This window comes from Pseudozyma flocculosa (assembly GCF_000417875.1).
Source record: "Pseudozyma flocculosa PF-1 unplaced genomic scaffold scaffold00001, whole genome shotgun sequence".
NCBI lineage: Eukaryota > Fungi > Basidiomycota > Ustilaginomycetes > Ustilaginales > Ustilaginaceae > Pseudozyma > Pseudozyma flocculosa.
The window spans coordinates 1,283,647-1,309,023 of NW_006920869.1; the positions used below are offsets into that span (position 1 = coordinate 1,283,647).

Sequence of the window (25,377 nt, forward strand, 5' to 3'; positions counted from 1 at the left end):
GAGGAGGAGGAGGGAAAGAGGACGATGCAGGCCAATCGGATGTACGTCTGTCCCGTGTGCACGGTGCGCGACGAGGAGCCGCACTTTGTGCGCGTCCTGGACCGCAAGTCGCACGAGCGCGGCAAGACGCACCGCATGCACGCAAAGGCGCGCATGCCGGACGACGAGAGGCAGAGGGAGATCGAGAGGATGAAGGCCCAGGGCGAGGAGAAGCGGAGGCAAAGGGAGGCCCTCAAGGTCGAGCTCGACGAGATCAAGAGGCGCCAACAGAGCGGTGAGGCGTAGCGCTGCGCAGCGTCCGTTCTCCGACCCACGGGTTTCGACCGAGTCAGGCCCATCACCGCGGCTCCTTCCCATACTCCCACGCCGCTGCACGTGGCAGACACGAGCGTTGGAATCGCCGGTCGCGTAGCGCCCCAAGGCACGAAGGAAAGCGGGACGTGTCTCATCGTTGATAGGTTTCGTTATCGTTCGTACGTGGTTCGTCACAATGCGGGGGCGTCTCCTCTCAACCCCATTCCAGCCCATCCCCTGACCCGCCTACCGCCTCCCCCGAAATCGCCGTCTAGACGGCCTGGGTGGCGTCGATTTCGATGGCGGGGACGATGCTGGCCATGAACTTGAGGAAGATGATCATGTACTGGTCGACGCGGAGGCCCTCGACCTCGGTCGTCGCCTCGTCGCCGCCTTCGCCGTTACCCGGCGACGTCGACGGGCCGGGTGCTGACCCTGACGCGGTGTCGCCGCTGGACGAGGCCGAAGGTGAGAGTGCGGCCGACGTGCCCCCCGTCACCTTGCGCACCGCCCCGCTAAGCCCCCAGCCCTTCTTCTTCTTCTTGTCCGTCCCCGCCCCTGCCCCTGCCGTCGCCGACGACCCTTCCTTTGCCTTCCTCTGCTCCTCGACGACGCTGGCGTTCATGCGCTCGATGACCTTCTTCATGACGCTGGCGTGCTTGCACGGGTGGATGCTCGCCGTCGCCACGCCGGCGCCACTACCACCGCCGGAAGATGCGGGCGCCGATCCGTCCGGTCCAGCGTGGCCGTGCGGGAAGGGTTCGATGGTGACCGTCTTCTGCGCGTAGTCGGAGCTGACGTCTTCAAAGATCTGCGACGGCTTCAGCGGCACGCCGTGCTCGTCGTAGCCGACGAGCCACATCCGCGGCGTCTGGTAGTACTTGTCGTAGGTGATGATGCAGTCGTACTTGCGCACCGACAGCAGCTTGCCGCCGTCGCCGCTGCCGCTGGCCGCCGCCGCACCCACGCCGGCAGCCGAGGTCGATGCCTTCGTGGCCGTCTGCATGGTGGCAGCGTCGTCCTCCTCCTCGACGCCGGCGCCCATGTCATCCATCTCGTCGTCCATGTCGGGAATGTCGCCGATGTCGGGCATCTCGTCCTTGATGTCTCCCACATGGCCACCTGCCTCTCTGCTCGCGCCACCGACGCTGCCACCGCCGACACCGAGGCCCGCCACTCGGGCCGCAAGGTCGTCTTCTTGCCCCTCCGTGAGCTGGTTTGAGGGCGCCGATGGGTCCTGCTCGATGTCGGGGATGTCGGCGATGTCCGCCCTGCCAGCGGATGGTCCGGCGTCCTGGTCGAAGTGGGTGGCCACCCACTGGTCGTCGTCGCCGCCCTTGCCGCCCGCCTCGTCTCCGTCGGCAGCAAAGCTCATGAGCCTCTCGTCGTCGTCATTCATGCCGACGCCCGCTCCCTTTTCGATCTGGCTGACCCTGCGGAGCGATGGCACGCCGCGGCTGATGAGGAACTGCTTGTCCTTGGGCAGGTACTCTCGAGCCTTGGAGCTGTCGCCGCTGCACCATTGCCAGGTCGGAAACTTGTACGAGAGAAAGTCTCCGGCGGCGACAAACTCGTCTGGGCGCGCGGCAGAGGAGAACAGGGACGTCGACGTGTCAGGTAGCGCGCCGCAGCCGGGTTTCGAGCAGGTCGGATCGCGTACCTGGTGTGATCCGGCCATGCTCCTTGAACTTGGACTCGCGCAGTACCGGCGAGAGGTAGTCGCGGACGGCCCAGAAGTGGGTCTGTTATCGATGGAGGCACGACGCACGAGCAGAGGTCGAGGTCAGCAACAGCTAGGTACCGGCGCTGGGGGCGGAGTCGAGATGCTACGCAATGCTCACCTGAAGAGCGTTCATCGTTCGTCGATTGGCCGTCACTTGCAGTCAAGCAGGGTGCTATTGGTCGGAAAGAGCGTGCCTTGTCGTCGCAGCAGCTGTATGGCCGGCGTGAAGAAGCTTGTGGCGAATGACGATGGGGATGATGATGGTGCGTTGGGCCAGGACCCTTTCCGGTGTGCGTGGCCCACAGAGGTGTTGCTCTCGGCTGCACACGCAGCCTCCCCTGGCCTGGCCAGGCAAGCGTGGCCCGTGGGCGTACAGCTGCCCTTTCACTCGTCCGACAAAATTGGGGCTCGCTTCGGATCCGGAGAAAGTCAAAAAAATAAATCTGCTCGTGGCAACACGGGCAGCCGCTTGTCAGGCCTGGCCTGCCAGGCGTCGAGGCCAGCAGGCCGGACCCTGCCCCACCGGCTGACCGCGGGACCCTCTCAAGCCGCTCGCCTGTCTTCCTTTTCGACTCTCCACCAGCGCAGATGCTTCTTCGCCGGGCCTGGTCAGGCTCAGCCACTCAGCGCCGTCCTCCATCGCTCCCTCGCTCATGATCCACTCGCGGGACCCCTTTCGCTGATGCCACGGGGGAAGTCGAGGAGCGCTGGTGTGGCGTCCGGTGGAGGGAGGGCAATAGCCTGCCGATTGCCCGGGAGCGGGACGCCGGACCTTGACGCGCGCGGCGCTAGGCGTGCATCGTCCGGATGGAAGAGGCCGCCGTCAGGGTCCACCGTCCGGCACGCGCTTCTGCAGACCCTGCGTCTCCGATCCCGGTGGAAGCCGTCATTCGCGGTGACAACTCCACCTCGCTCGAGTCGACGGCCATCGCAAGCTGCATACGCATCCCTCGCGGCCTTTGCCCGCAGCGGCGTCGGCCAACCTTTGCCCCTGCCCTGCTTCTTGGCAACAACCCCTCGCCCTACGGTGAGCTTTACCCGCCCTTTCTGGCATCCAAACGCCGGACGGCTACTTTGCTGATGGTAGAATCTGAGACCGCAAGGGATCTCACCGCAGATACCGGACTTGGCTTTTAAGGATCCTGCCGGTCCAACGAAAGCGTGACGGCCCTTGCGCTTCGAGGCTTGCCTGCCATGTCCGGCTCTGAACCTGACTCAAGGCCTGAGCGGCGGCTCCGGATGACACGAGTCCGCGGATGGCAACCGGGCGCCTTCAGACCCGGAGCTTCTTGCCGCGCGCGGAGCGTCCAAATGCCGTCGACTCGCTGCTTTGTCGTCCTGCGGGTCTGGACCGGTACAGGGGCGCGCGCCTCCATCCATGCGTTCCCGCTTCGAAGCAAGCACAAGAGGGCCGTGTACTGGTACGGGCTGACAGGTCGAGCCCGGCCGCCTTGCCCGTCCTCACCATCGTCAGGCAAACTTTTCTCCCCGCCCCCTCTCCTGGCCTCTGCTCGACCCTGCTCGGCAGAACTGGGTCTGACCTGACCGGCAACGCCACTGAGCTGTCCCTTGACCTCGGCCTCCCATCTCTCCCTCGCAACACCAACATCCTACGGTACCTACATCCTTTTCTTCCTTACCCTCGTCCGCACCGCCACACCTTCGCTGCCTTAACCTTTCGTTGCCTTTACGATACCGACAAACAAGGCAGACTGATCAGCCATTGAGAGCGCCGCTCGTCGTTGACCGCTTTTGCACCGACCAGTGGACATTGATCTGCGCCACTCCAACATACCTAACCGCAGCATCTCGGGGCAGGGTGGCCGCCTGAGCTCGCCGCTTTCGATGATGGACGTCCTTCACACCAGCACGGCGTCGAGGCCGGGCCTCCGATCGCGACCAACCGTGCACCATGAGTCACCACCATCCCTCTCGAGCGCAACACGATCCAGCTCGTCGATGCCGAGCTCGGGTAGCGTCGTTTCAGCTTCATCTGCTCGCACCTCGTCGTCCCGCCACAGCAGGCCCGGTTCTTGTTCGTCGCGGCAATCCTCGACTGAGTCAGTCAAGACCGAATCCACGGCGGCGTCATCCGTCGACGCCGGCACCACCGCGTCCCCCGTGCACGAACCTGTTCTCCAGGTCGTCTACACCTCCTCGGCGCTCACACGGCATGTATCTCGGGAGGAGATCTCCGACATCCTACAGCACTCGAGGCGTAACAACGCGCGGAGAGGCATCACCGGGTTGCTGCTCTACCGCGACGGTTCCTTTGTCCAGTTCCTCGAGGGGCCGGCCCACGAGGTCGACGGCGTGTACCAGAAGATCGAGGCGGACCCGCGCCATCGCGGCATCGTCAGGATCCTGCGCAAGACCGTTGAGAAGCGCGACTTCAGCAAGTGGGAGATGGCCTTCAGGGACCTGGACCTGAGCCGAAAACGCGGTCACCGCCAAGCAAAGTCCGCAGTGTCGTCCGCGTCCTCGACGGGCGATGTCCGCAGCCGGGAGGCCTCTTCCGAGTCGGTGACGGACAGCGAAGAGGAGGACCTGGACAGCATGCGCGATGGCTTCAGCGAGGTCCTCAACGTCGGTCTCCGGCTCGGCGACCAGACCGACGCCGAGTTGCGGGCGGACGCCTACGGCAGCGGCAAGAGCAAGATGGAGTGAGTGCAGTCGATCTCTTCCTGTTTTGCAGAACTTCGCTGCGTCGATGGCAAGCCGCCCCTTTGCACAGCATGCTGACCCGTGTCCTTTCCGCTTCCTTTTCAACCTACTACAGTTTGCCCAAGGACATGTCGGCGCAGATGCGCAAGCTGGTCACTACTTTCTACAAGCTCATGGACCGGCCCCTCTGATTCGCGGCCGCCTTGGCCTCTGCCCTCGATCATCATACCCGAACCTCGCCTCTCATCTCATCTCACAGACGCCCGCGATACCTTCACCTTCTAACGACATTCTTGGGCATCTGGTCTTGATCCTTCGGCTCCTCTTACTCCTCTCTCCAGCGTCTCGTGGGCCCTCTCCGTCTTTCTCTCCTTTCGTCGTCCCTCACGAGCAACTGGGCTCTCTTTGGGTTCGGATCTCTAGCTAGGCTGTGCATCGTCCCGTATCTCTCTCTCTCTCTCTCTCTTCCTCTCTCTCTCTCTCTCCAAGCAATACACGCATCTCACGTATCTGCAGCAGTCCTATCTGCACTGTTCAAACCATCATTTAAAACCATTACGTTGTCTTGAACGAAAAGAGCTTGGGGTGGCTTGGGGTCGCAGACCTTAGTTGAATGTTGTTCGAGAGGCGAGGGCGCGCCGGAAGTCGGATATCGGGCGCCTCACGCGCTCGAGGCCGGCTGGAAAATTTTGGAAGTTCGAGGCGGGGCCGACGTGGGGCCTTGCTCCACCCTTCGACCCCGCCACCTTCCGTCCGCTTTGATCCCGCTCGCCACCGACATCACCGCTACCTCGCACCCAACAGCAGCGTCGAGTCCACCCACCATGGCGAAGGACAAGAAGAAGCAGTCCGGAGGCGGCGCGGCGCAGCGCGCACCCGCCACCAGCGACCCGCGATTCGCCCGGCTCCACACCGACCCGCGCTTCCTCAAGCCCAAGAAGGACGATGTCAAGGTCAAGATCGACGACCGTTTCAAGGGTCTGCTCGCTGCCGACGGGGAAAAGAAGGGCCCCAAGTCCGGCGCAGCGGCCAGGAAGACGGACAAGTACGGAAGGAAGGTGCAGAAGGGACAGAGCGAGGTCGAGCAGATGCGCCGGTTCTACCGCCTGGACGAGGAGGGCGTCGATGACGGCGAGGCGGCAGCGTCAGACGAAGACGACGACGACGAAGACAAGGAGCAGGGCGTCGTCGATTACGCACGTGGTGAGGGCGAGCTCGAGAGTTCGAGCGAAGAGGAGTCGAGCTCTGCATCCGACGACGAATCCGACGAGGAGAGCAGCGAGGAGGACTCCGACGAAGACGACGATGTCATGATCGGGCCCTCGAGCGTCGTGGACAAGGCCAAAAGGAAGCAAAAAGCCGGCAGCCGATACCGCGACGATGAAGACGAGGAGGATGACGACGACTTCGGTGATGATATCGGCGAGATTGATCTCAACGAGGACGAGGACGAGAGCATCTACGCTCAGCTCGACGCACAGGCACAACGTGCCATCGCAGAGGGCGGCATCGAGGGTGACTCGGATGCCGACGACGGAGAGGCCGCAGAGTCGTCCAAGGCGGCCAAGGCGAAGGGGAAGAGCAAGTCGAAAAAGTCAAAGAAGGACAAGGTGCCGCGCGGCGACGACACGCACCGGCTCGCCATCGTCAACATGGACTGGGACCACGTGCGGTCCAAGGATCTCTACAAGGTCTTTTCCAGCCTGGTCTCGATGAACCCCGTCGAGGCGAAGCGGCGCGTCGGCACCCACGGTCCGGCGGTCAACACGGTGCGGGGCTCTGTGCTGTCGGTCCGGGTGTACCCGAGCGACTTTGGAAAGGAGCGCATGGCGCAGGAGGACGCCGAGGGGCCGCCAAAGGACATCTTCAAGAAGAAGAACAAGAGAAGCGCAGCCGGCGACGGCTCGGACTCGGAAGAGGAGATCAACGAAAAGACCATCATCCAGGTCGACGAGGGCAACGAGTTTGACGAGGAGGCGCTGCGGAAGTACCAGCTTGACCGGCTGAGGTGAGTTGTCGCGTGCGCGTGTGTGCCGCGCCAAGCAGGCAGCGACTGAAAGCTGATGGTTCCACCTTGCTCCCTTGCAATCGCCATCACCCTGCAGATATTACTACGCCGTCGCGACGTTCGACAGCAAGGAGGCAGCACGCCACGTCTACAACGAGATCGACGGCACCGAAATGGAGCGTACGGCCAACGTCTTTGACCTGCGCTTCGTGCCAGACGGCATGGAGTTCCCCGACGGCGAGGACGGCCGGGATGCCGAGTTCCGCGACGAGACGACCGAGGACGTCGGCAACTACAAGGGCGTCGACTTCATGACGGACGCGCTCCGCCACTCCAAGGTCAAGCTGACGTGGGATCAGGACGATCCGGAGCGGAGCAAGCTGACGCGCCTCGTGTCGCGCGGCGGCCTGACAAAGGAGCAGCTGCGGGACGACGACTTCAAGGCCTATCTGGCGTCGGCGACCGAGTCCGAGGGCGAAGACGAGGACGAGGAGACGGCCAAGGCGCAGCGGGACAAGTTCCGCGCGCTCTTCAACCTCGACGACACGGGTGACTACAAGGGCAAGCGCGGCGGCGGCGTCTTTGACGACGAGGACGACGAGGGCGCGCCCCAGCAGGGCGACATGGAGATCACTTTCATGCCTGGTCTCTCGGAGGCGGCGGCGCGGAAGAGCAAGGGACAGAAGAAGGGCGGCGACGAGGACGACGAGGATGAGACGACGCTCGACAAGTACAAGCGCAAGATCAAGGCGAGGAAGGAGAAGCGCAAGGCCAAGCTCGCCGGCAAGGACGGCGAGGAGCAGGGCGGCAGCGACGACGACGACGAGGCAGCGGCGGCCAAGATGCCCGTCGACGACGCCGGCTTCGACGATCCCTTCTTTGCCAGCGACAACGACATGGACATGGAGGCGGCGCTCGAGGCTGAGATGGAGGGCCCTGGCAACGCCAAGACCAAGGCCAAGTCGAAGAAGGACAAGACGGCGGGCAAGAAGGCGTCGCGCGACGCAGACGAGGATCCCGAGGAGGCGGCGCGGCAGCGTGCGGAGCTGTCGCTGCTGATTGGCGAAGACGAGGACGACGAGCGGACCAAGGAGGGGCGGCAGCACTTTGACATGAAGGACATCCTGCGCGTCGAGTCGGGCAAGGACGTCAAGCGGCAGAAGCTGCTCAAGCGGCTGTCCAAGAAGAAGCAGCGGCAGGAGGAGGAGTTCCAGGCGCGCAAGGGCAAGCCGCTGATCCAGGACAGCTTCGAGATCGACACAAAGGACGAGCGCTTCGCCGCCCTCATGGACGACCACCGCTACGCCATCGATCCGAGCCACCCAGGCTTCGTCAAGACCAACGCCATGAAGCAGCTGCTCGACGAGAGGAGAAAGAGGCAGGACAGCCGGCGCCAAGGAGAAGAGTCGGCGGCGCGCAAGTCCCCTGCCGCCAACGGCGTGGATGGCGGCAGGCAGGACGGCAGCGGTGGCGGCGATGCCGAGCTCGCCTCGTTGGTGGACAAGTTCAAGAAGCGCCCGGCCACCGCCAATGGCAGCAGCGAGCCCAAGCAGAAGAAGGCCAAGAAGGCCAAGAAGTAGGCGAGTCTCGCTCGCCTCCCTGTACACGTACCGTAGCTCCGTGCCGCGTCAATGACGCTAGCTGCGCGCATGATTGTCAGCGCCGCTTAGATTCTTCAAACCCTGTGATCTGGCCCAGGGCGATACCTCTCAGGGATCCGAGCGTGAGAGACCGCAGACAGAGATGCGATGTTGTATGCCGTCGTAAAAGTACAGTTTTTCGAGGTCGAGGTTGGGGATGAGCGTCTTGGCGCAGAGGGCGATCAGGCGTCGGGGCCCTCGGAGCCAGGCACCAGCTGTAAACGGTCCGATCGCCGGGGTCAAGGGGCGCAAGACAGGTCAGCCTGTGTGTCGTGGCACGAAGATGGCCCTCTGATTGCCGAGCCTAGCCTAGCCTGACGGCTCACCATGCAGATGTTGTTGCCGTTGAGCAGCGTCTGGCCGAGCTTGGTCTTCTTGCGGCCTTCTGTTGTGGTCTCGCTGCGATAGAGTCGGTGCAGAGTACATTCGAGGGGCAAATGCGATCCATTAAAGTCAGGAATCTGATGGCTTGCACACATTTCATGACGAAGGAGGGAGAGGGCACTCACTATTCCGTCACGTCTTCGAGGACCATGTCTGTTTCGAGATGCCGGATACCGGGCCATCTTGGTGTGAGCCTCCCATCCTTTCTCTTCCATGACGGTCACGGATAGATTGATCTCGCGCGATACTCACTGACGTAGTCGTCGAAGCCGAGCAGCGTCCCGCTGAACTCGCGGTCGGTCTTCATAATGACCCAGATGCTGGAGCCGATGCAGCGGTCAATGAGCTCCAGAGGCAGGATGGTGGATGCCGCCGCGGCCGCTGCGCCTGCCGCCGTCGGTTCGCCAGGAGGTGCCATTTCGCTCGATTCTACGTGTACGGAGGGCGGTGTGAAGGGGCGATCGGTCGTCGTCGTGGGTGATGGTGGAGGAGGAGAGGGAATGGGGTGTGAGGCGAGGTGAGATGATGGCCTGGCCAACCAGCCAAATGGCTCAGCGGGCTGCAGGCCTCGGTCGGGCAGCTGCACGTGCAGCGGGGCCCATTTCCGATTCCCGCACCGTCGGCGCGTCTGGATTTCCTGGCAGCGGGCGAGCGGGGATGTTGGGCAGCGGGCCGGCAGACCAACACCCAACACCCCATCACCCTGGCCAGCGCCTGGATCCGGCCACCATCACCGCGCCGCAACACACCACTCCCTGATCGCATCGAGACGTTCTACGCCCTCGGCTCGTTCGCATCACCGAGATCTCGCCCATCGGCCCCGTCACCTTCTACTTCCAACCTTGTTCAGGCCGCGACTCGCCCGCATACTCGCCATGACAGTCGAGGTACAGGAGAGCCCAGCCGCGGCCGCCATGGCCAAACACGACGATACGCGTCTGACGTGAGTAGACCACGCTGCATTCCTTCCGGCTCCTTCGTAGCCGGCGAAGCGATCAGCACTGCATGCTGATGACCTGTACCCAACCCGGCTCCACCCGCACCGATGCAGCGACGCCGACTTTTCCTCGCTGCTAGCGTCGCTCCAGCCGCACGAGGAGCTGGCGACGCTCTCGCACATCGAGAACCTCATCTCGGAGACATCGACGCGGCGGGCGGGGATGGCGTCCGAGATGTCGCACAAGATCTCGACGCTGCAGGCGTCGCTCGACGAGCTGCGCAAAAACTCGACGCGCGCCGCCACCGACTGGCGCTCGCTCCACTCGCACCGCGAAGTCATGGCCAAGCTCGACAATCAGAAGTTTGACCTGGCAAAGAGCATCAACGAGCAGGAGGCCAGGCTGAGCGCGCTGCAGAGCGAGCTCCTCGAGGTCAAGCGCCTCCACGACGAGGTCCAGGACGAGGACGTCGAGACCGAGGGCGAACTCGACCGAGATGCGTACGTACACCGCTCCTCCCTCGTCGTCGTCGTTCCCAGCGCGCGCCAAATCATTCCTGACACCAGCGTCCTTCTTCACCCATGCTGTCCCCACCTCACAGCCTCTGCCTCAAGATCTTCCGTGGCCTCGGCTTCCTCCCTGCGAAGGACGAGATGGACGCAGACGCCGGCTTCACCTCGATCCTCGTGCGATCCGACAAACGCAACGCCGCGCTCCCCATCGAGGTATCGGAGCCCAAGCTCAAGCAGTCGGGCATCTCGCCTTTTGTCCTCGCCAATCAGCTATGGAAGGCTGCCGACTGAGGCGGTCCTAGCCCGGTCGTCTCGCTCAGCCCTTCCACGCTCCTCGTCCCTGTCTTTCCTGTCCCGTTCCCGTCGCTCCTGGACCCGTCTCATGCTGCGTCAAGCCGGCATGCCCTCTGTTGTACTTCTATATGGCCCTCGTAATACCACGCTTTTCTCGCCGAGTCGGACTGACACTCTACGAGGCTGTATCGAACACAGTCTGGTTTCGCAACGGGGCAGGATAGAGGACACCAGCAAGCCGTCCAGCCTCACGACATGGTGGGCATGTTGACGCTGGCCTTCTCCGACATCTCGGCATCGGCACTTCGCCACATGCTAGAGGAGCAAGAACGAAAGGGAAGGCGGCAAACGTGTCAGTACTTCCGTTGCGTCCTGCTGCGGCCAAAGACCAGGGCCGACCGAGGTACTCACGACGTGCTGGTCTTGTAGCTGGTGTAAAAGTTGAGCGCGCTCTTGCCGTAGAAGCCAATGTCGCCGAGGACGCTGCCCTTGTTGCCGCTCCAGGCAAACATGGGCAGCGGCACGGGCACGGGCACGTTGACGCCGAGCTGGCCGGCGTTGACCGTCTTCTCAAACTTGCGGGCCGTGGCGCCGTTGGTGGTGAAGATGGCGGCGCCGTTGCCGTACTTGTTCTTGTTGATGTACTCGACGGCTTCGTCGAGCGTGTTGGCCTTGAGGATGACGAGCGTGGGTCCAAAGATCTCCTGGTCGTAGGCCGTCATCCCGGGCCCGGCCTCGACGACCGAGGGTCCGACAAAGTTGCCGTTCGGGTACTCGGTGCTCTTGTAGTTGCGGCCGTCGAGGAGGATTTTGCCGCCCTCTTTTTCGACGCTGCCCGTCATGGCGATGACGCGCTCGCGCGCCTGCGGGCTGATGAGCGGGCCGAGGTCGGCGCCCTCCTCGAAGCCGCCAGACACCTTGAGGTCCTTGGCTCGCTCGACGAGCTCGGGGATCCACTGCTGCGCCTCGCCGACAGCGACGACGACGCTGAGGGCCATGCACCGCTGACCGGCGGCGCCGAACGCGGCTCCCGCGAGCGAGTTGAGCGCAAAGTTCTTGTTAGCGTCGGGCATGAGGATGCAGTGGTTCTTGGCTCCCAGGTTGGCCTGGACCCGCTTGCCGTTGGCGGTGCCGCGGTGGAAGATGTGGGCGCCGGCGCGGTCGGAGCCGACAAAGCTGATGGCCTTGATGCGCGGGTCATCGCAGATTGCGTTGACAGTGTCGACGGCGCCGTTGACGACGTTGAGGACGCCCTTGGGGAGGCCGGCGCGCTCGCAGAGCTCGGCAATGATCATCGAGGCGCCGGGGACGCGCTCCGAGGGCTTGAGGACGAGCGTGTTGCCAGTGACGGTGGCCATCGGAATCGTCCAGAGCGGAATCATGGCGGGAAAGTTGAAGGGGTTGATCGAAGCGACGACGCCGAGCGGCTCCCGGCGAGCGTAGGTGTCCATGTCCTTGGCCACCTCGATCCTCTCCTCGAGCATGGTGGATGTGATGCCGCATGCCACCTCGACGACCTGCAGTCCTCGCAGCACGTCTCCCTTGGCATCGGCAAACGTCTTGCCCTGCTCGAGGGTGATGGCGTTGGCAATGTCGTCCGTGTGCTCGCGCAGCAACGCCTGCAGCCTGCGTTGGATCAAGGCGTGGGACGAAGCGCGGAAGCGTCAGCGGCAATCGCAAAGAGAAGAGGCAGGTTGCACTCGTCAATCGACCACGCACTTGAACATGACCTGCTGCCTGGTCAGCAAGCTGGTCTCCCTCCATGCGGGGAAGGCGGCCTCGGCGTTGGCAACAGCCGCATCGAACTCGGAAGCGGTCGTCAGGGGCACCTTGGATAGAAGGGCTTGGGTCGACTGTGCGGGCAAAGGTACAGGCGGGCGAGGGGCGGGTGGTCAGGATGGCGATGCAGCAATCGACCTGGAAATTATCCTAGGTGTACCCACGGGGTCGTTGACGTCGAGCCACTGGGACGTCTTGCTGTCGACAAACTGGCCGTCGACGTAGTTCTTTGTGGTGCCGCCAAACATGCTGACGCCCTTCCACTTGGACTCGACATCCTTTGCCTTGGAGAGGGCGAGCGGGCTGAGCTGCGCCGCTGCAGCGCCGCCAGCGTGGGAGCTGGTGGCGGTGGCGGGCTGGGCGAGCCTGGCCGAAGCCGACGAGGTGAGGGACCGGCTGGCAAGGCCGAAGGTGGACCTCGAGGCGCGGCTCGAGAGCGAGAGGGTCGACTGCAACATGATGGGGTGGAGCCGGGGGGGTGTTGGATGCGATGGTGGTGGTTTGAACGAAGGCCGGGAGGCGGGCTAGCTGCGTACTAACTGTATCTGGGCCGGTCTCGTCACTTCTCGTTCTTCTCGCCGAGGCAGTAGAGAGAAGTGTGGGGAAACAGGCCAGGTCCAGGCCGGGTGGCTGTGACGAGGAGCGCAGGCAGCAGGCTGACTGGCTTCGGCCCAAGGCTGTCGGCCGTCGCCCCCCGGACTAGCGGCCATATCGGCTCGTCCGGTCCAACAGCAGCCGCAGCCGCCGTGCGTAGGGATGCGGGCAGCGGCCGAAACCAACGCAGCGAGCGCGGCGGCCCCGTTCCCGTCCTCCTCTCTCCTCCCTCCTCTCTCTCTATCTCTCTCTCTCTCTCTCTCTCTCTCTCTCTCTTTTGCGCGTGCGTGCGGGGGCCCCGGCGTCAGCTGCAGGCAGGCAGGCAGGCCCAGCGCGGGCGCCGGCAAAGAGGCCGAAGAAATGCGGCTTTATCCCGAGGGCCCGCCTGGCCCTCGATGTCCCTTCTTGCCGGCCTGACCTGGCCTGGCCTAGGCCTGCCAGTCTGGGAAGCCCTTCACGTGGATCGGGTCGTCGCGCTCGCCGGATCCGCCTGACCTGGCCTGGCCTCGCCTCACTGCGGGAAAAAAAGCGTCGGCGGCGGCGGCGTGTTGTTTTGCGGATGTGGAGCAGGCAACAACGAGGCAAAGGGCGGCAGCTGCATCCAAAGCATCCCACCTTGCTTGCTTCTCACCCCTTCAGCACCTGCGCCGACCATCCCGAACTCTTTCCTATCACCCTTCGCCCCCGACCTAGAGCAAAGCTGTCTTCCAGCTCATATACCCGGACCGCAAGACCGATCGATACCCCGCCTCGTAGACACCTGGATTCTCACCGCGTCGACAATCACGCCGGTATTAACCCTGGCCACCTAGACATCGCGCTCGCGGTCCTCATTCAATCACATGCCACCCTCCCAGGCTTCCCGGCGCTTCCATGGCGCCGGGGTGGGCTCGCGCACCGGCCTGCGCCTCTCTGCGGTTGCGCGCGACGAGGATGGCTTCGAAAACCTCGATGACTTCTACAAGGCCAGCCAGCGGGCGATGGACCAGGGACAGGCCTCCGACGAAAACGACGATGAGGAGAGCTACGTAGAAGACAGCCGGGCCGGCGACACCCTCGGCGACCTGACTCGATCCACCGTCAGGGGTGGCAGAGCCCGACAGAGCCTCGCGAGCGGCAAGGGCATCGGCAGCAGCAGCATGGACCTCGAGAGCAGCATGGCCCCCTCTCCTCGCTCCGCGATACGCAGGTCGTACGGATCCAACCGTGCGGCAGCGACAGAGTCCGACGTAAACTACGATGAGATCCCAGGCTCCACTTCAAGATCCCGCATCGGTGCGGCGCGCGCCAATGGCGGTTCGCGTCCTTCGGTGGCAACAAGCCGGAACGCAGACCCAAACGGCTACGACGACGACGCCGGCGACGACCAGGACGACGAAGAGATCGCCGACGTCTCTGGCGGCAGCCGAGCTTTCGATTTCAGCGGCATGGGCGGCGAGGAGTATGCTGCAATGGAGAGCGGGCCGGAGGAAGAGGAGGATGAGGAGGTGGTGCTTCCGCGGGCTTCTGACAAAAGGCGAGCACCGGCTGCCGGCCTCGCGGCGCGGAAAGCAGCCAGTCAGAAGAAGGCCGCCCCGCAGAGTACGAGGCCGGCCTACGTCGACTCCGACGAGGGTGCCGATGGCATGGCTGAGTCCGCCGAGGTGGAGAGCGAGCTGCTCGCCGACCCAGCGAGCCCAGACGCAAGCCTCTCTGACCGGCAGGTGGAGTCGGTCGAGCGCGACGTGGGCCCGTCAGCACTGAGAAGCACTACAGCAGGAAGGGCGGAAAAGGCTGCAGCTGCACAAAAGCCGACAAAGGCAAAGGCAAAAGTCGGCCGGCCAAAGAAGTCGTCGACGACGGCCACAAACACAAAGAAGCGAAAGGCGGCGACGCAGCGGCACTCGGACGAGTCGGAGGCTGGGTCCGACGCCGAAGAGCCGCAGCATGGAAACCGCATCCGGGTCGACAAGGCGCGGCTAACCTCAAGCCAGCCCGCTTACTCGCAGACGGTGGTGGTGGAGAAGGTCGATCGACGGTCCGAGCGGGCCGGTAGCATCAACCTCGACGGCGTGCGGAGATCGACGAGGCAGCGATTCAAGCCCGTCGACTACTGGCGCGGCGAGCGGATTGTCTACGGCCGACCGAGCCTGCCAGCAGGCATGACTGCCGAGGACCTGCGCGCGCAGATGCTAGGCGACGAGCGGTACTCGGCGCCCGTGCCCGTGGTCAAGGAGATCATCCGCTTCGAGCGGAAACCTGGCGACCCGACCTTTGCCGGCATGGGCAAGCGACCCAAGGCCAAGAAAAAGGCCGGCAGGGAGCCAGCCCGAAAACGGGCAAGGACACCGGGCAGCGACGACGACGACGACGACGACTCGATGGACGGGCCAGATCCGACGGCGAGGACCGTGCACCCCGAGGCCGGATGGGACCGCAACCTGACCTCGCTCGGCGCCGTAATGGATCCCGAGACGGGCCAGGAGGTCGAGATACGTGAGTATGCCTGCTCGCAACGCTCGAGACGGGCTAAGTTACGACCTTTGAATTGCCGATCGATGGCTGACGATATGTGTCGCATCGTTTCCTGCCTCTGCGCTCCACGCCGTGCAGCCGTTTCTTTTGCGGACCACATGGTCAAGTACAAGGACACCTACGGCGGCTTTCAATTCTTCAAGGCGTTCAGTATTCAGTCGGAGATGGCGGGCGGGCGGATGCGCATCATGCCGGGCGCCAGCAAGGCGACCAAGTCGAGCAGGAACAACCACTACGTGAGCATGCGGTGGCGACGGCGGTGTCCCTGCTTGATGACGAGGTCGGGGCTTGCTGGCTGACTGCGTCCGTCCTGTCCTTTTCTCGACGCCGCCCGACGATTGCAGTTCTTCTTCGTCTTTGAAGGAGCCGTCAACGTCCAGATCCACCGGCGGCAGTTTACCCTGTGCCCCGGCGGCATCTTTTACGTGCCCGCAGGTGAGTCGCGCTTCGCTCGAGGAGGCATGCATCGCCAGCGGACGCAGACGCCCAGACTGATCGCCTCGCTCGGCACCTCACGTCGTCGACGTCCGACGCGCACGCGCTACAGGCAACACCTACTCGATCACCAACATCTGCCAGAGGGAGGTGCACATCGCGTTTGCGCAGATGCGCAAGGCCGACTTTGACGCAGAGCATCTGGGTAACCTCACCGAGGCGGGCGAGTTTACGCAGGCCCTCATCGGATCCCAGAGCATGGCGAGGCCCGCCAGGTATGCCGCAGCTGCCGACGAGACCGCGTCTGCAGACGACACCGCCGACACCACGCCCGGTCGCGGGGCCAGCGGCGCTCGCACAGGGGCCCGCGGCCGTGGCCGTGGCCGAGGAAGAGGAAGAGGCAGGGCCTGATTCGGCCAGTTGACGAGACACCCCGCTTTGCCCATCCATGAGCTTTGCCTCTGCCCCACCCCGCCTCTGTAACAGTAACTTAGATTTACATACACTCCGTCACGCATCGTGTGCTCCCCAGCGCAGTATGGGCACTCAGCCCTGCCTCGCATATACTCCTTTTTCGACCTGCTTTCGGGAGGGTGCCGCCCTCGATCCGTAATTCTCTCAGGGGATTCGAGGCCGTTTTTTCAGTGTTCAGGATGATTCGTAGAACGCAGCACTACTTCCTTTTGGGGAGAGTCGAGAATCGGTGACCTGTCAGCACCTCGTGAGCGATTCGGGAGGTCCATGTTGGCGCTTGAGGGCTGAGGCGCAACACTCTGTGTGTCCCCAACGCTCACGGTTCGCGCAGTCTCACCAACGCTGGCTCCAGCACATCCCGAAGTGCACGGCAGGCCTCCCAAGAGGTTGCTAGTTGGCAGGATTCCCGAAGCAGGGGCGTCACGAACCCGAATCTCCACCCTCCCGAACAGCGCGTCGGAAAAGAAAAATGCTCGCTCTCACGCGTCAAAACATATGTACGCAATATTTCCGATCCTGAAAACAACACCGAGCTTAGCTCAGTTGGGAGAGCGACGGTTTGTAAGCGTTGGAACCGCTTGAGTTCCTTGAAGAAAGTGCACCGTAGGTCGCCGGTTCGACTCCGGCAGCTCGGATTGTGTTTTTCCAGCATCGCTGGGGATGAGGAAGGGAGGGCGAGCGCGGTGAAGCGATGCTCTTTTTTCTTTTTCATGGCCAGGCGGGCGGCGATCCTCTTGCATGGTGCTTGATTGCCGCGACAGCCGGGCTGGGCTGCCTCTTGCCTGCGGTGGAAGCGGCGCCTCGACGTTCGGGGATAAGCAACCAGGCAGGCAGGCAGGCGAGCTACTGTAGCAAGCAAGCAGGCCGGAGCCTCGGATGGTTGGTTCCGGCAGCAAGCTCTCCTCGGCGGAGGCGACCGTGACACGAGAGGCAGCGGGTGCGGCGAGCTGCGGACCATGTCAACGCAAGGCCTGGCACAGCTACTGTAGCTGCCTCAGTGTGTCTGCCGTACCCCACCGTCGAGGGACAGTGGCACCGTCGTGCGCGCCATGCCTGCTAGCGCGGCTGCCCCCACCCGCAACCGTCGGGTGTTGTCCTTTCAACAGATCAATTCGACTCGGCGCCGCAGCGCTGCAGCAAACTCGTCGTCGTCGTCGTCGTCGTCGTCGTCGTCGCAGGTCTTCTGTCACGCGGACAACAATGCGATGCTGCTCATACGAACATACAGCAGTACAGAATAGCTTTTGGGGGGTCCAATGAGGACCGCAATGGAGATGCCGGTCAGATCGAGAGGAGCGGAGCGCGAATACGGACGGACTGGCGCTCGTTGACAGGCGGTGGCGATCCAAGCGAAGGAACAACGTTCGCTCAGCCTGAGCAGCAGACAGGAGGAGCCATGGCAACCTTTCGATTCGCTCTTCGTTTGGTTCTGCATGTGTACACGGCAATAGGCACAAAAGCACGGCTTCCCACATCCCCAAGCTTTGTCCCGCCAACGCCACAGTCCAACGTGTCCGAGGGATATCCTTTGGCGCCGAGCAGATCGACCCACTGCGCTTCTATTCAAACAGCCGGAGATCCTCGCTCGTCAGGAGGAGGTCGGGAGTCACTGCCCCCTGAGGGTAGCCTGCCATCCGGCATCCGAAGTGAGTAGTTCGCCGCTGCGGCGTACGGTGTCAGTCAGAGTCACATCCACACCTGCTGCCGCCGGTGCCTGGAAGCACCACCGTGCGTGTGTCGACTTTCCGGGGTCGCCGAGGATGTCGCAACCCACCGGGCCCACTTCCGAATTCGGCCGTGGTCAGCAGCGGTAGGGTGCTTGCTGTCCGCGGCCACCCACGCATGCACGCTGCGCCGTTGCGTGGGTCGGTTCCCCGGTACGGCACTACTGCTAGCTCGACGCTAAGCTAGAGAGATACTCTAATCGCGCAGCGCCGGACGGGCGGTAGGGCGGCGGCAGATTCTGATGGCAGATCGCGATGCGACTCGGTTCATGGCCTACCGAACCGCCGTGTCTTCCAGTTCCTCGACGTTGTCGGTTTCGGCCAACCGTGCGAACGCAATAACAAAGGCAAGGACGAGGGGGCCTGAGGGCATGACCGTGTGCGTTTGCCGTCGATCGGCCTTGCGCCATAGATACCACCGGCGCGCCCGGCCCGCGCACGCGTTGGCGGTGCTACCGTCCCCAAGTACCGTCCCACTGGTAGCCAGCGGGGCTGCAGCTAAGCTTGGCGGCGGTGTGGCTGTTCGGGGCTGAACAAGAGCGATGATGACCGAGAGCTAACCGCAGCTCTGTCCCGCCGGCTCAGGCGGCGAGCTTCTATAAAGCACCACCTGTACCGAGCCTCAATAGGACGACAGAAGCCCATCACCTTCCCCCTCCCTCCAACGCTCCCAGGCACCCTTCCTTCCCCATCCGCCGGACGAATCAAACACCATGAAGCTGTCAGCTTCGTTTGCCAGCCTCGCGGCGATGCTGGCCGTCGCCGCCACGGCCGTCACCGCGTTCCCCGAGTACGCCAAGCGCGCCGCGCCCGGCGGCGACTCCGACTTCTTCCAGGGCGGACGCCTCAAGGAGAGCCAGGCGTTCAACAACGCCTCGCAGATGCCCTTCTACACCACCGAGAACGGCGCCCCTTACTTCCAGCCGCACGGCGCCCAGCGCGCCGGCCCCAACGGCCCGCTCCTCCTCCAGGACACGCACCTCCTCGACACACTCGCCCACTTTGTCCGCGAGCGCATCCCCGAGCGCATCGTCCACGCCCGCGCCTCGGGCGCCCACGGCGTGTTTGAGGTCACCACCGACGCCGCCTCCAAGTACTCGATGGCAGACGTCTTCAAGAAGGGCACAAAGAGCTCCGTCACCATGCGCATCTCGACCGTCGGCGGCGGGCGCGGCTCCGCCGACACCGCCCGCGACCCCCGAGGCGTGGCCATCAAGATCCGTACCAAGTCTGGCATCCTTGACTGGGTATTCAATAACACTCCTGTCTTCTTGTGAGTCCCCGCCGACGCTTGATGTTGTTGGATTGTCAGGATGGACACGCTGCGACGGCGAGGGATGGTACTGACGCGTAGAAATCGGGGCGCGTATACTCTCTCCCACTCCAGCATTCGGGATCCTCTGAAGGTCAGTCTTGCTGTGTAGATGGTCGACAAAGTACTGGCTATGAACTCGCAGCCCCCGTGAAACCACACTGACATCGACATCCATGATCTCCTTAACAGTTCCCGACGTTTATCCACACCCAGAAGACGGACCCGGCCACCAACACGCGCCGGTGGGACGACTTCTTCGCCTGGCCGGGCCAGTTCCCCGAGAGCCTGCTGCAGTTCCTGCGCCTGTTCAGCGACCTCGGCACCCCCAAGGGCGTGCGTGGTATGGACGCGTGGTCCGGCCACACCTACCGCCTGGTGCAGTCGGACGGCTCCTGGGTCTACGCCAAGGTCAAGCTGACCTCGAACCAGGGCATCCACAACTTCACCGCCGCCGAGGCCGCCGCCGTCGCCGGTCAGAACGACGCGTGGGCCACCCAGGACCTGTACGACGCCATCGAGAACGGCAACTACCCCTCGTGGACCGTCGGCATCGCCGTCAAGACGGCCGAGGAGGCCGCAAAGTACCGCTACGACGTCCTCGACCTCACCAAGGACTGGCCCGACGCAAAGTACGAAGAGGTCGGCAAGATCACCCTCAACCAGAACCCGCAAAACTACTTTGCCGAGATCGAGCAGGCCCACTTCTCGCCGTCGAACATGGTCGAGGGCTGGGCGGCTTCGGCCGACCCGGTGCTGCAGTCGCGCCTCTTTTCGTACAACGACGCTGGACGACACCGCCTCGGACCCAACTACCTCGACATCCCCGTCAACTGCCCGCTCTCGTCGGTCGCCAACTTTGACCGCGACGGCGTGAGCTCGGTGCACGGCAACCAGGGCCACCGACCCAACTACCCCTCGATCCTGGACAAGCTCAAGGTGCTCGACCGTCCCAAGACGGTCATCGAGGACAAGCTCGAGGGCTCGACGGTGCACTACGAGTCCAAGATCAACCCGGACATTGACTACGAGCAGCCCCGTCAGTTCTACGAGCAGCAGCTCACCCAGAGCGACCGCGACAACCTGCACAGCAACTTTGCCGGCGCCATGGCCAACGTCAAGGCGTCGATCATCATCGACAACCTCATGGCCCAGTTCCAGAAGATCTCGCCCAAGCTCGCCGCCGGCGTCCAGGCCGAGCTGCAAAAGGCAAAGGCAAAGGGCAGCGCCGTCCCCACCCCCGGTGCCAACTTCCAGGACTCGACCGCCGACGACTCTTACACCAAGGCCGCTGCACAGCCCGCGACCAAGGATGCCTCGACCAAGGACGCTTCGACCGAAGATGCCTCGGCCAAGGATGCCTCGACCTGGCACGCCTCCACCAAGGACGCCGAGCCCGCTCATGCGCAGACCAACGGCTCGGCCGGCAAGACCGAGCAGGGCAGCACTGCCAACCAGCCGACCGAACAGGCTCAGCCCGGGTCCAAGGTCGGCCTCAGCGCCGTCCGCCCCGGATCCAACGACCAGGGCGCCAAGGAGCAGCAGCCTGCCGGCGCCGCCCCCGCCAAGCGTCAGCTCAAGAAGCGTGTCCTCTACCAGCGCCGCTGAGCACCCCTGCGCTGCGACGACGCCGTCCCTCGGCAGTCCCTCTGTAGCTGCACTCCTTTCACCCACCCTGTCCCTTACCGTAGTCACACCCTAGCCTGTGATCCTTCCTTTTCAAACCTGTTGAGCGCCGCTCGTCTCCAACTGCGGTGTCCCTGGGCAATCAAAGCAGTAAAGTCCTCCTTTTTGGCAGTGTGATATGGCTCCGTGATATGGCTCCGTGACCCTGGCGACACCTTCGTCGAATGGCCATGCACGCACGGGCTGGCAAGGGTTGAGTTGCCGTAACACCGTTTTGAGGCGACCTAGAACCGCTACAGATGCCATTCTGTAGAAACACTCTCTAATGGGCAGCCAAGGAGCGCAGCCCACCTGCTATGAACGGCGACGAGGGTCTCTCTCAGCATGTCATTCACGAGCCTCTTGGCCACACGCTGTTCGACCTCAATCCTTTCAAGACTCGGATGTTCGTGGAATGCATTGCTGATCGATCGTGATTGGGACGGGACATGCAAGACAGAGCAGAGGCAGAGTTCGTGTTTTCGTTTCGTCGCGAGATACGTCCACTATGCCTGCGAGTCGGCATCGGTAACGCTGTCGACCCTCGTTGGCGTGGCGTCGGTGCCCTTCTTCTTGTCGGCGTCGTCGACGGGCGAGCCGACGGAGCCGGTGCCGTCCTCGGCAAGGTCGGCGGACCTCTCGTAGCGCAGTCGCTCCTGCGACGTCTCGTACGTGCGCCACTGCCGCGTCGCGACGCGCTTCTCCTGCATCTCGCTGATCTCCTCGAGGCTTCTGCCCCGCGTCTCCGGGATGAAGAAGAAGACGAACGCCATGGCGATGAGCGTGCCGCAGCCGTAGATCCAGCCGATTTGCGCACCGAGCCCGGCGTTGTCGAAGAGGTACGGCAGGGTGAAAGTGACCGCCCAGGCCGTGATCCAGAAGCATGTCGTGCCGATCGACATGATCTTGCTCCTGTTGCGGCCTGTTCCGAGCTCAGAGGCGCAGACCCAGGCCAAAGGGCCCCAAGCAAGGTTGAAAGCGAAAACGTATACGCAGATCATCGCGGCGATAGTACGGCCTTCGGCGACGGTGATAACCCCAGGATAGGGGAGCGTCTGTCCGGAGGGGGGCAGGCCCTTGGTGCCGATGCCGGCGACGACGAAGAGCGACATGAACATAGGCACCGAGGTCCACAGGAGGAGTGGGCGGCGGCCAAAGTTCTGCACCAACGGGAACGAGACGAGGACGCCGACGACCTCGATGACGGTGACGATGATCGACATGAGGAACGAGTTGGTGAGGCCGACCGAGGCGAAGAAGACGGTCGAGTAGGAAAAGATGAACTGGACGCCGCCGATCTGCTGCGAGATGAGGATGCCGACGACGCAGATGAACTTGCGCAGCTCGACGCCCTGGAAGAGGGCGCCCCAGCCACCGGCGCCGTTGAGGTCGATCTCGTCCTGTCGTGCCTGTCGGAAGCTGTCGTACTCGAACTGAATGACGTCGCCGCGCACCGACTCGTCCTGGCCCCTGTTGATCTTGTGGAGCGATGCAAGGGCCTTCTCGTCCTTGTTCTTGCTGATCAGCCACCGGGGAGACTCTGGCAGCATGAAGAGACCACCGACGAGGATGGCGACAAAGAAGAGGTTGCAGATGATGGGCGTGCGGTACGACCAGGCCGAGTCGATGTCCTTGGAGCCCTGAGGGATGACAGCGCCGATGACCTGGCCGATGGCGAGCATGAGCTGCCACGACGATACGATGGGGCCGCGGATGGCCGTAGGCGCGACCTCAGAGAGATAGAGCGGAGTGGCGTTGGAGATGATACCGACACCGCTGCCGAGGACAAGGCGGCCAACGGTGAGCAGCGGCTTGGAGCCGGCAACGATGAGCTGGAGGACGATGCCGATGACCAGGAGGATGCCAGCCATGCCGAGGCCGCCGCGACGCCCTGCAAAGTCGCCGAGCGGACCAGCGATGAGGGCACCGATGACCTCGCCGGCCTGGATGATTGAGGCGTAGAGGGACTGGTCGCTCGAAGAGATGATCCAGACGCCATCGGCGTTCTGCTGTCCATAGTCGAGCTTGAACCTGTCCATCTCGAGGATGCCGGTGAAGTAGGTGCCGTCTAACGTGCGGAGGGCGAGCGAGGGAGACGAGACATCAGCACAGCGCCCGGTGCGTGAAGCGGCCGCGCAACGCAAGCGACTTACCATAACCGTAGAGGACGGCGCCGACGACGGCGATGGCGCAGTAAAAGACGGGGCGAGCGTTGGCCTTGGAAAAGATCTTGGTCTCTCCCAGGACGCCGCCCTGGGGAGAGCTGAAGTTGACGGCACCTCCCATGTCGTTTCTCGAACGCAAAAGGTGAAGGGAGCAGGATGGGAACGCTGGGTTGCGGGGATGGAGGTCTAAAGCGGGGAAGCCAGCGCGTGTGGGGCTGCTCGAGCTATATATGGGGATCCTGGCCGGTTCGGCCTAGCTGACGAGCTGGAAGAAGAAACGGAGGGTCCGGGCGAGCAAGCAGGCCGGAGTACGTAGCGCCTCGTCAAGAGCCACGCAGCCTGTCGCAACCCAACGTACAACGCTGCAGCCAGAATCGAGGGGCAGGCTAGGTAGACTGGAGGCAGGGGGTCCGTGGGTGGCCGATGTCGCCGCCGCTGTCGCTCATCGCTCGGTGGACGGCCGGGTCGGCCCGTCTGCCGTGTCGATCAGCTGCCTTGCTTGGCTCTTGTGTAGCATCTGCCTCGCAAAGCATCATTCGGACACCTTGCAGAGGGTCTGGAGCTGGGGTACAGCGAGCGAAACCGCGCCCCCCTTTGGCCAAGCCGTGGCCGAGCGGGCGGGGGGGCAGGCATGCTCTGGGCTGACCGGCGAATTCGTCTCGCCTCTGACCTCTCTGTCGGCCCTACGCCTCGAAAAGCTTGCCTGCTGTACTTTCGTTTCGAGGGGCTCCGCCTCATGCTGACCCCCCGCTCTCATCTGGCTTGCTTGCTTCTGTTGCATGTCGGTTCATCCGCCTGCCTCTTCTCGATGCAGACACACTCTCTGGACTGACGGCCGCTGCTTTCGCAGCAGCTCGTGAACAGCTTACAAGCTCGAGAGTAGGGCCGTCCGGAGCTGCATGCACCGCCCAGGGTACTGTAGCTGCCCCTCGCCGTCTGCACCTATGTAGCCGGTCCTTCGCCAAGCAAGTGGCCAGGTAGCCTCGGGCGAACTCATACCGCCACAGTGCGCTAGGACTCACACCTCCTCCCGACACAATGGGCATCGAGCCAAACTTTGGCGTCATCTCCACAGCCCAGACCCAACTCGATGTCCAAATGCGTAAGGCCACGGTTGAGCCTTTCCGAGGCCACCACGCTCCGAGCACGCGACCTCCTCGGGCCATCCGACCTCGCCAAGCGTGGCCTGATGGACCACACGGTGTGCATCGCGGCCCTCGATCCTCGTAACCAGGAGTTCCTCGACAGCGCACTTGAGGCTTGCACAGAGAGGGGTCTCGTCGCTGATCGAAGCCAGCCGAACATCGTCAAAACGAAAGAACGAGGGCAGGCTGAACGGCCGGTGTTGCGGCGCCGACAGCGCTTCCAACGGGCGGAGCTTCCGTACGTCGTCCTCGGAGGATTTCGTGCGTGCATGCATGCATGACATGCCGTCGTCCCACATGTAGACGCAGCGGCGCCGAGATGGGCCAAGGCTTGGTAGGCACCTCGCCAGTCGCGGCGCCGCTTCAAGCAGTTTTGCCCCGACGATGGGCCGAGAAATCCCCGCCTCGCCTACAGGCAGGCTGGGCTGCTCTCCAGGAGGGTGCCGCCGACCGTCGGGCTGGCCGTGGGACGGTCCTTCCGATCCGAGCTCGGTCGCCGCCGTCCAACCGTGTCCATACGTGACCGATGAGACGGCAAGCAGGGCTGTCCAGCACCGTACGTACGTAACGCATGGACCCACCGGCTCTGCTCTTGGTGCCACCGCTCCGGTGCTTGGCAGGTCTGTTGAATCGCGGTGAGCGCTTCTCATGGTTGTGCGACGTGAGGCGCAGCCAGCGTGAGCTTGTGGGGCTCCGAAACCGCACGGAGCCGTGGCTTGGTCGGATGCGTTGAGCTCAAGTGTCTGTCGTACCTGATGATGAGAGGGGTCGCGATGAACGCTTCACCGGACAGAGCGACAGTCTGGCGGAGGGTGAGCCAAGACAGGTGGGTGAGGGGTGTGCTGCAAAGGCCAACGACTCTTTGCTGTGCAGCGGGCCCGGCGCGCTCCGCGTCGTCTGGGTTCTCGTCGGCAGAGCCGTCGAGGTAGCGCCCGACTTGACCGGCGACCCCTTGCTCTGCGCCTTTTGTTGTTGGGACACGGCTTCCTCAGAGGTCGCGCGAGGCCGGGTCGTGCTTGACGACCGATCGTGTGTACTCGCGGAACAGGGGGCAGCATCTTGTCCAGTCATCGACCCAAAGCCTGTCAGTCTGGCATCGTCAAAGTCAAGCAA

The 25,377-nt window shown here is 63.5% G+C and overlaps 11 protein-coding genes across 11 annotated transcripts in view; 6 read left to right on the forward strand and 5 right to left on the reverse strand.

Annotated features, from left to right (window-relative positions):
- The window catches only part of PFL1_06832 (uncharacterized protein), a gene marked incomplete at both ends in the record, with an annotated part of 4,492 nt that extends 4,207 nt beyond the window's left edge, over window positions 1-285 (forward strand). Inside the window, one exon of the mRNA XM_007878177.1 lies at window positions 19-285. Coding sequence (XP_007876368.1) covers window positions 19-285 — 267 coding nt within the window. The remainder of the gene's footprint in view (window positions 1-18) is intronic.
- Window positions 286-565: 280 nt separating this feature from the next.
- Window positions 566-2,150, reverse strand: PFL1_00462 (uncharacterized protein; the record flags this gene model as incomplete). The annotated part of the gene is made up of 3 exons (XM_007877956.1): window positions 566-1,869; window positions 1,955-2,036; window positions 2,136-2,150. 3 exons carry the CDS (start codon window positions 2,148-2,150, stop codon window positions 566-568), a joined length of 1,401 nt encoding a protein of 466 aa, XP_007876147.1.
- A 1,712-nt stretch (window positions 2,151-3,862) lies between these two features.
- PFL1_00463 (uncharacterized protein) lies at window positions 3,863-4,872 on the forward strand (the record flags this gene model as incomplete). Its single annotated transcript, XM_007877957.1, has 2 exons — window positions 3,863-4,680; window positions 4,797-4,872. The coding sequence occupies 2 exons, from the start codon at window positions 3,863-3,865 to the stop codon at window positions 4,870-4,872; spliced, it is 894 nt and encodes a 297-aa protein (XP_007876148.1).
- Window positions 4,873-5,505: 633 nt separating this feature from the next.
- PFL1_00464 (uncharacterized protein) lies at window positions 5,506-8,269 on the forward strand (the record flags this gene model as incomplete). Its single annotated transcript, XM_007877958.1, has 2 exons — window positions 5,506-6,689; window positions 6,787-8,269. The coding sequence occupies 2 exons, from the start codon at window positions 5,506-5,508 to the stop codon at window positions 8,267-8,269; spliced, it is 2,667 nt and encodes an 888-aa protein (XP_007876149.1).
- A 242-nt stretch (window positions 8,270-8,511) lies between these two features.
- Window positions 8,512-9,131, reverse strand: PFL1_00465 (uncharacterized protein; the record flags this gene model as incomplete). Its single annotated transcript, XM_007877959.1, has 4 exons — window positions 8,512-8,544; window positions 8,656-8,728; window positions 8,839-8,866; window positions 8,966-9,131. 4 exons carry the CDS (start codon window positions 9,129-9,131, stop codon window positions 8,512-8,514), a joined length of 300 nt encoding a protein of 99 aa, XP_007876150.1.
- Window positions 9,132-9,588: 457 nt separating this feature from the next.
- Window positions 9,589-10,454, forward strand: PFL1_00466 (uncharacterized protein; the record flags this gene model as incomplete). The annotated part of the gene is made up of 3 exons (XM_007877960.1): window positions 9,589-9,656; window positions 9,765-10,151; window positions 10,253-10,454. 3 exons carry the CDS (start codon window positions 9,589-9,591, stop codon window positions 10,452-10,454), a joined length of 657 nt encoding a protein of 218 aa, XP_007876151.1.
- A 251-nt stretch (window positions 10,455-10,705) lies between these two features.
- On the reverse strand, window positions 10,706-12,694 carry PFL1_00467 (uncharacterized protein; the record flags this gene model as incomplete). Its single annotated transcript, XM_007877961.1, has 4 exons — window positions 10,706-10,772; window positions 10,869-12,083; window positions 12,177-12,310; window positions 12,401-12,694. The coding sequence occupies 4 exons, from the start codon at window positions 12,692-12,694 to the stop codon at window positions 10,706-10,708; spliced, it is 1,710 nt and encodes a 569-aa protein (XP_007876152.1).
- Window positions 12,695-13,672: 978 nt separating this feature from the next.
- Window positions 13,673-16,190, forward strand: PFL1_00468 (uncharacterized protein; the record flags this gene model as incomplete). Its single annotated transcript, XM_007877962.1, has 4 exons — window positions 13,673-15,305; window positions 15,423-15,580; window positions 15,689-15,779; window positions 15,892-16,190. The coding sequence occupies 4 exons, from the start codon at window positions 13,673-13,675 to the stop codon at window positions 16,188-16,190; spliced, it is 2,181 nt and encodes a 726-aa protein (XP_007876153.1).
- A 2,500-nt stretch (window positions 16,191-18,690) lies between these two features.
- PFL1_00469 (uncharacterized protein) lies at window positions 18,691-20,897 on the forward strand (the record flags this gene model as incomplete). Its single annotated transcript, XM_007877963.1, has 3 exons — window positions 18,691-19,250; window positions 19,365-19,383; window positions 19,482-20,897. The coding sequence occupies 3 exons, from the start codon at window positions 18,691-18,693 to the stop codon at window positions 20,895-20,897; spliced, it is 1,995 nt and encodes a 664-aa protein (XP_007876154.1).
- A 563-nt stretch (window positions 20,898-21,460) lies between these two features.
- Window positions 21,461-23,240, reverse strand: PFL1_00470 (uncharacterized protein; the record flags this gene model as incomplete). Its single annotated transcript, XM_007877964.1, has 2 exons — window positions 21,461-23,022; window positions 23,108-23,240. The coding sequence occupies 2 exons, from the start codon at window positions 23,238-23,240 to the stop codon at window positions 21,461-21,463; spliced, it is 1,695 nt and encodes a 564-aa protein (XP_007876155.1).
- A 942-nt stretch (window positions 23,241-24,182) lies between these two features.
- On the reverse strand, window positions 24,183-24,914 carry PFL1_00471 (uncharacterized protein; the record flags this gene model as incomplete). Its single annotated transcript, XM_007877965.1, has 1 exon — window positions 24,183-24,914. One exon carries the CDS (start codon window positions 24,912-24,914, stop codon window positions 24,183-24,185), a length of 732 nt encoding a protein of 243 aa, XP_007876156.1.
- Window positions 24,915-25,377: the final 463 nt, after the last annotated feature.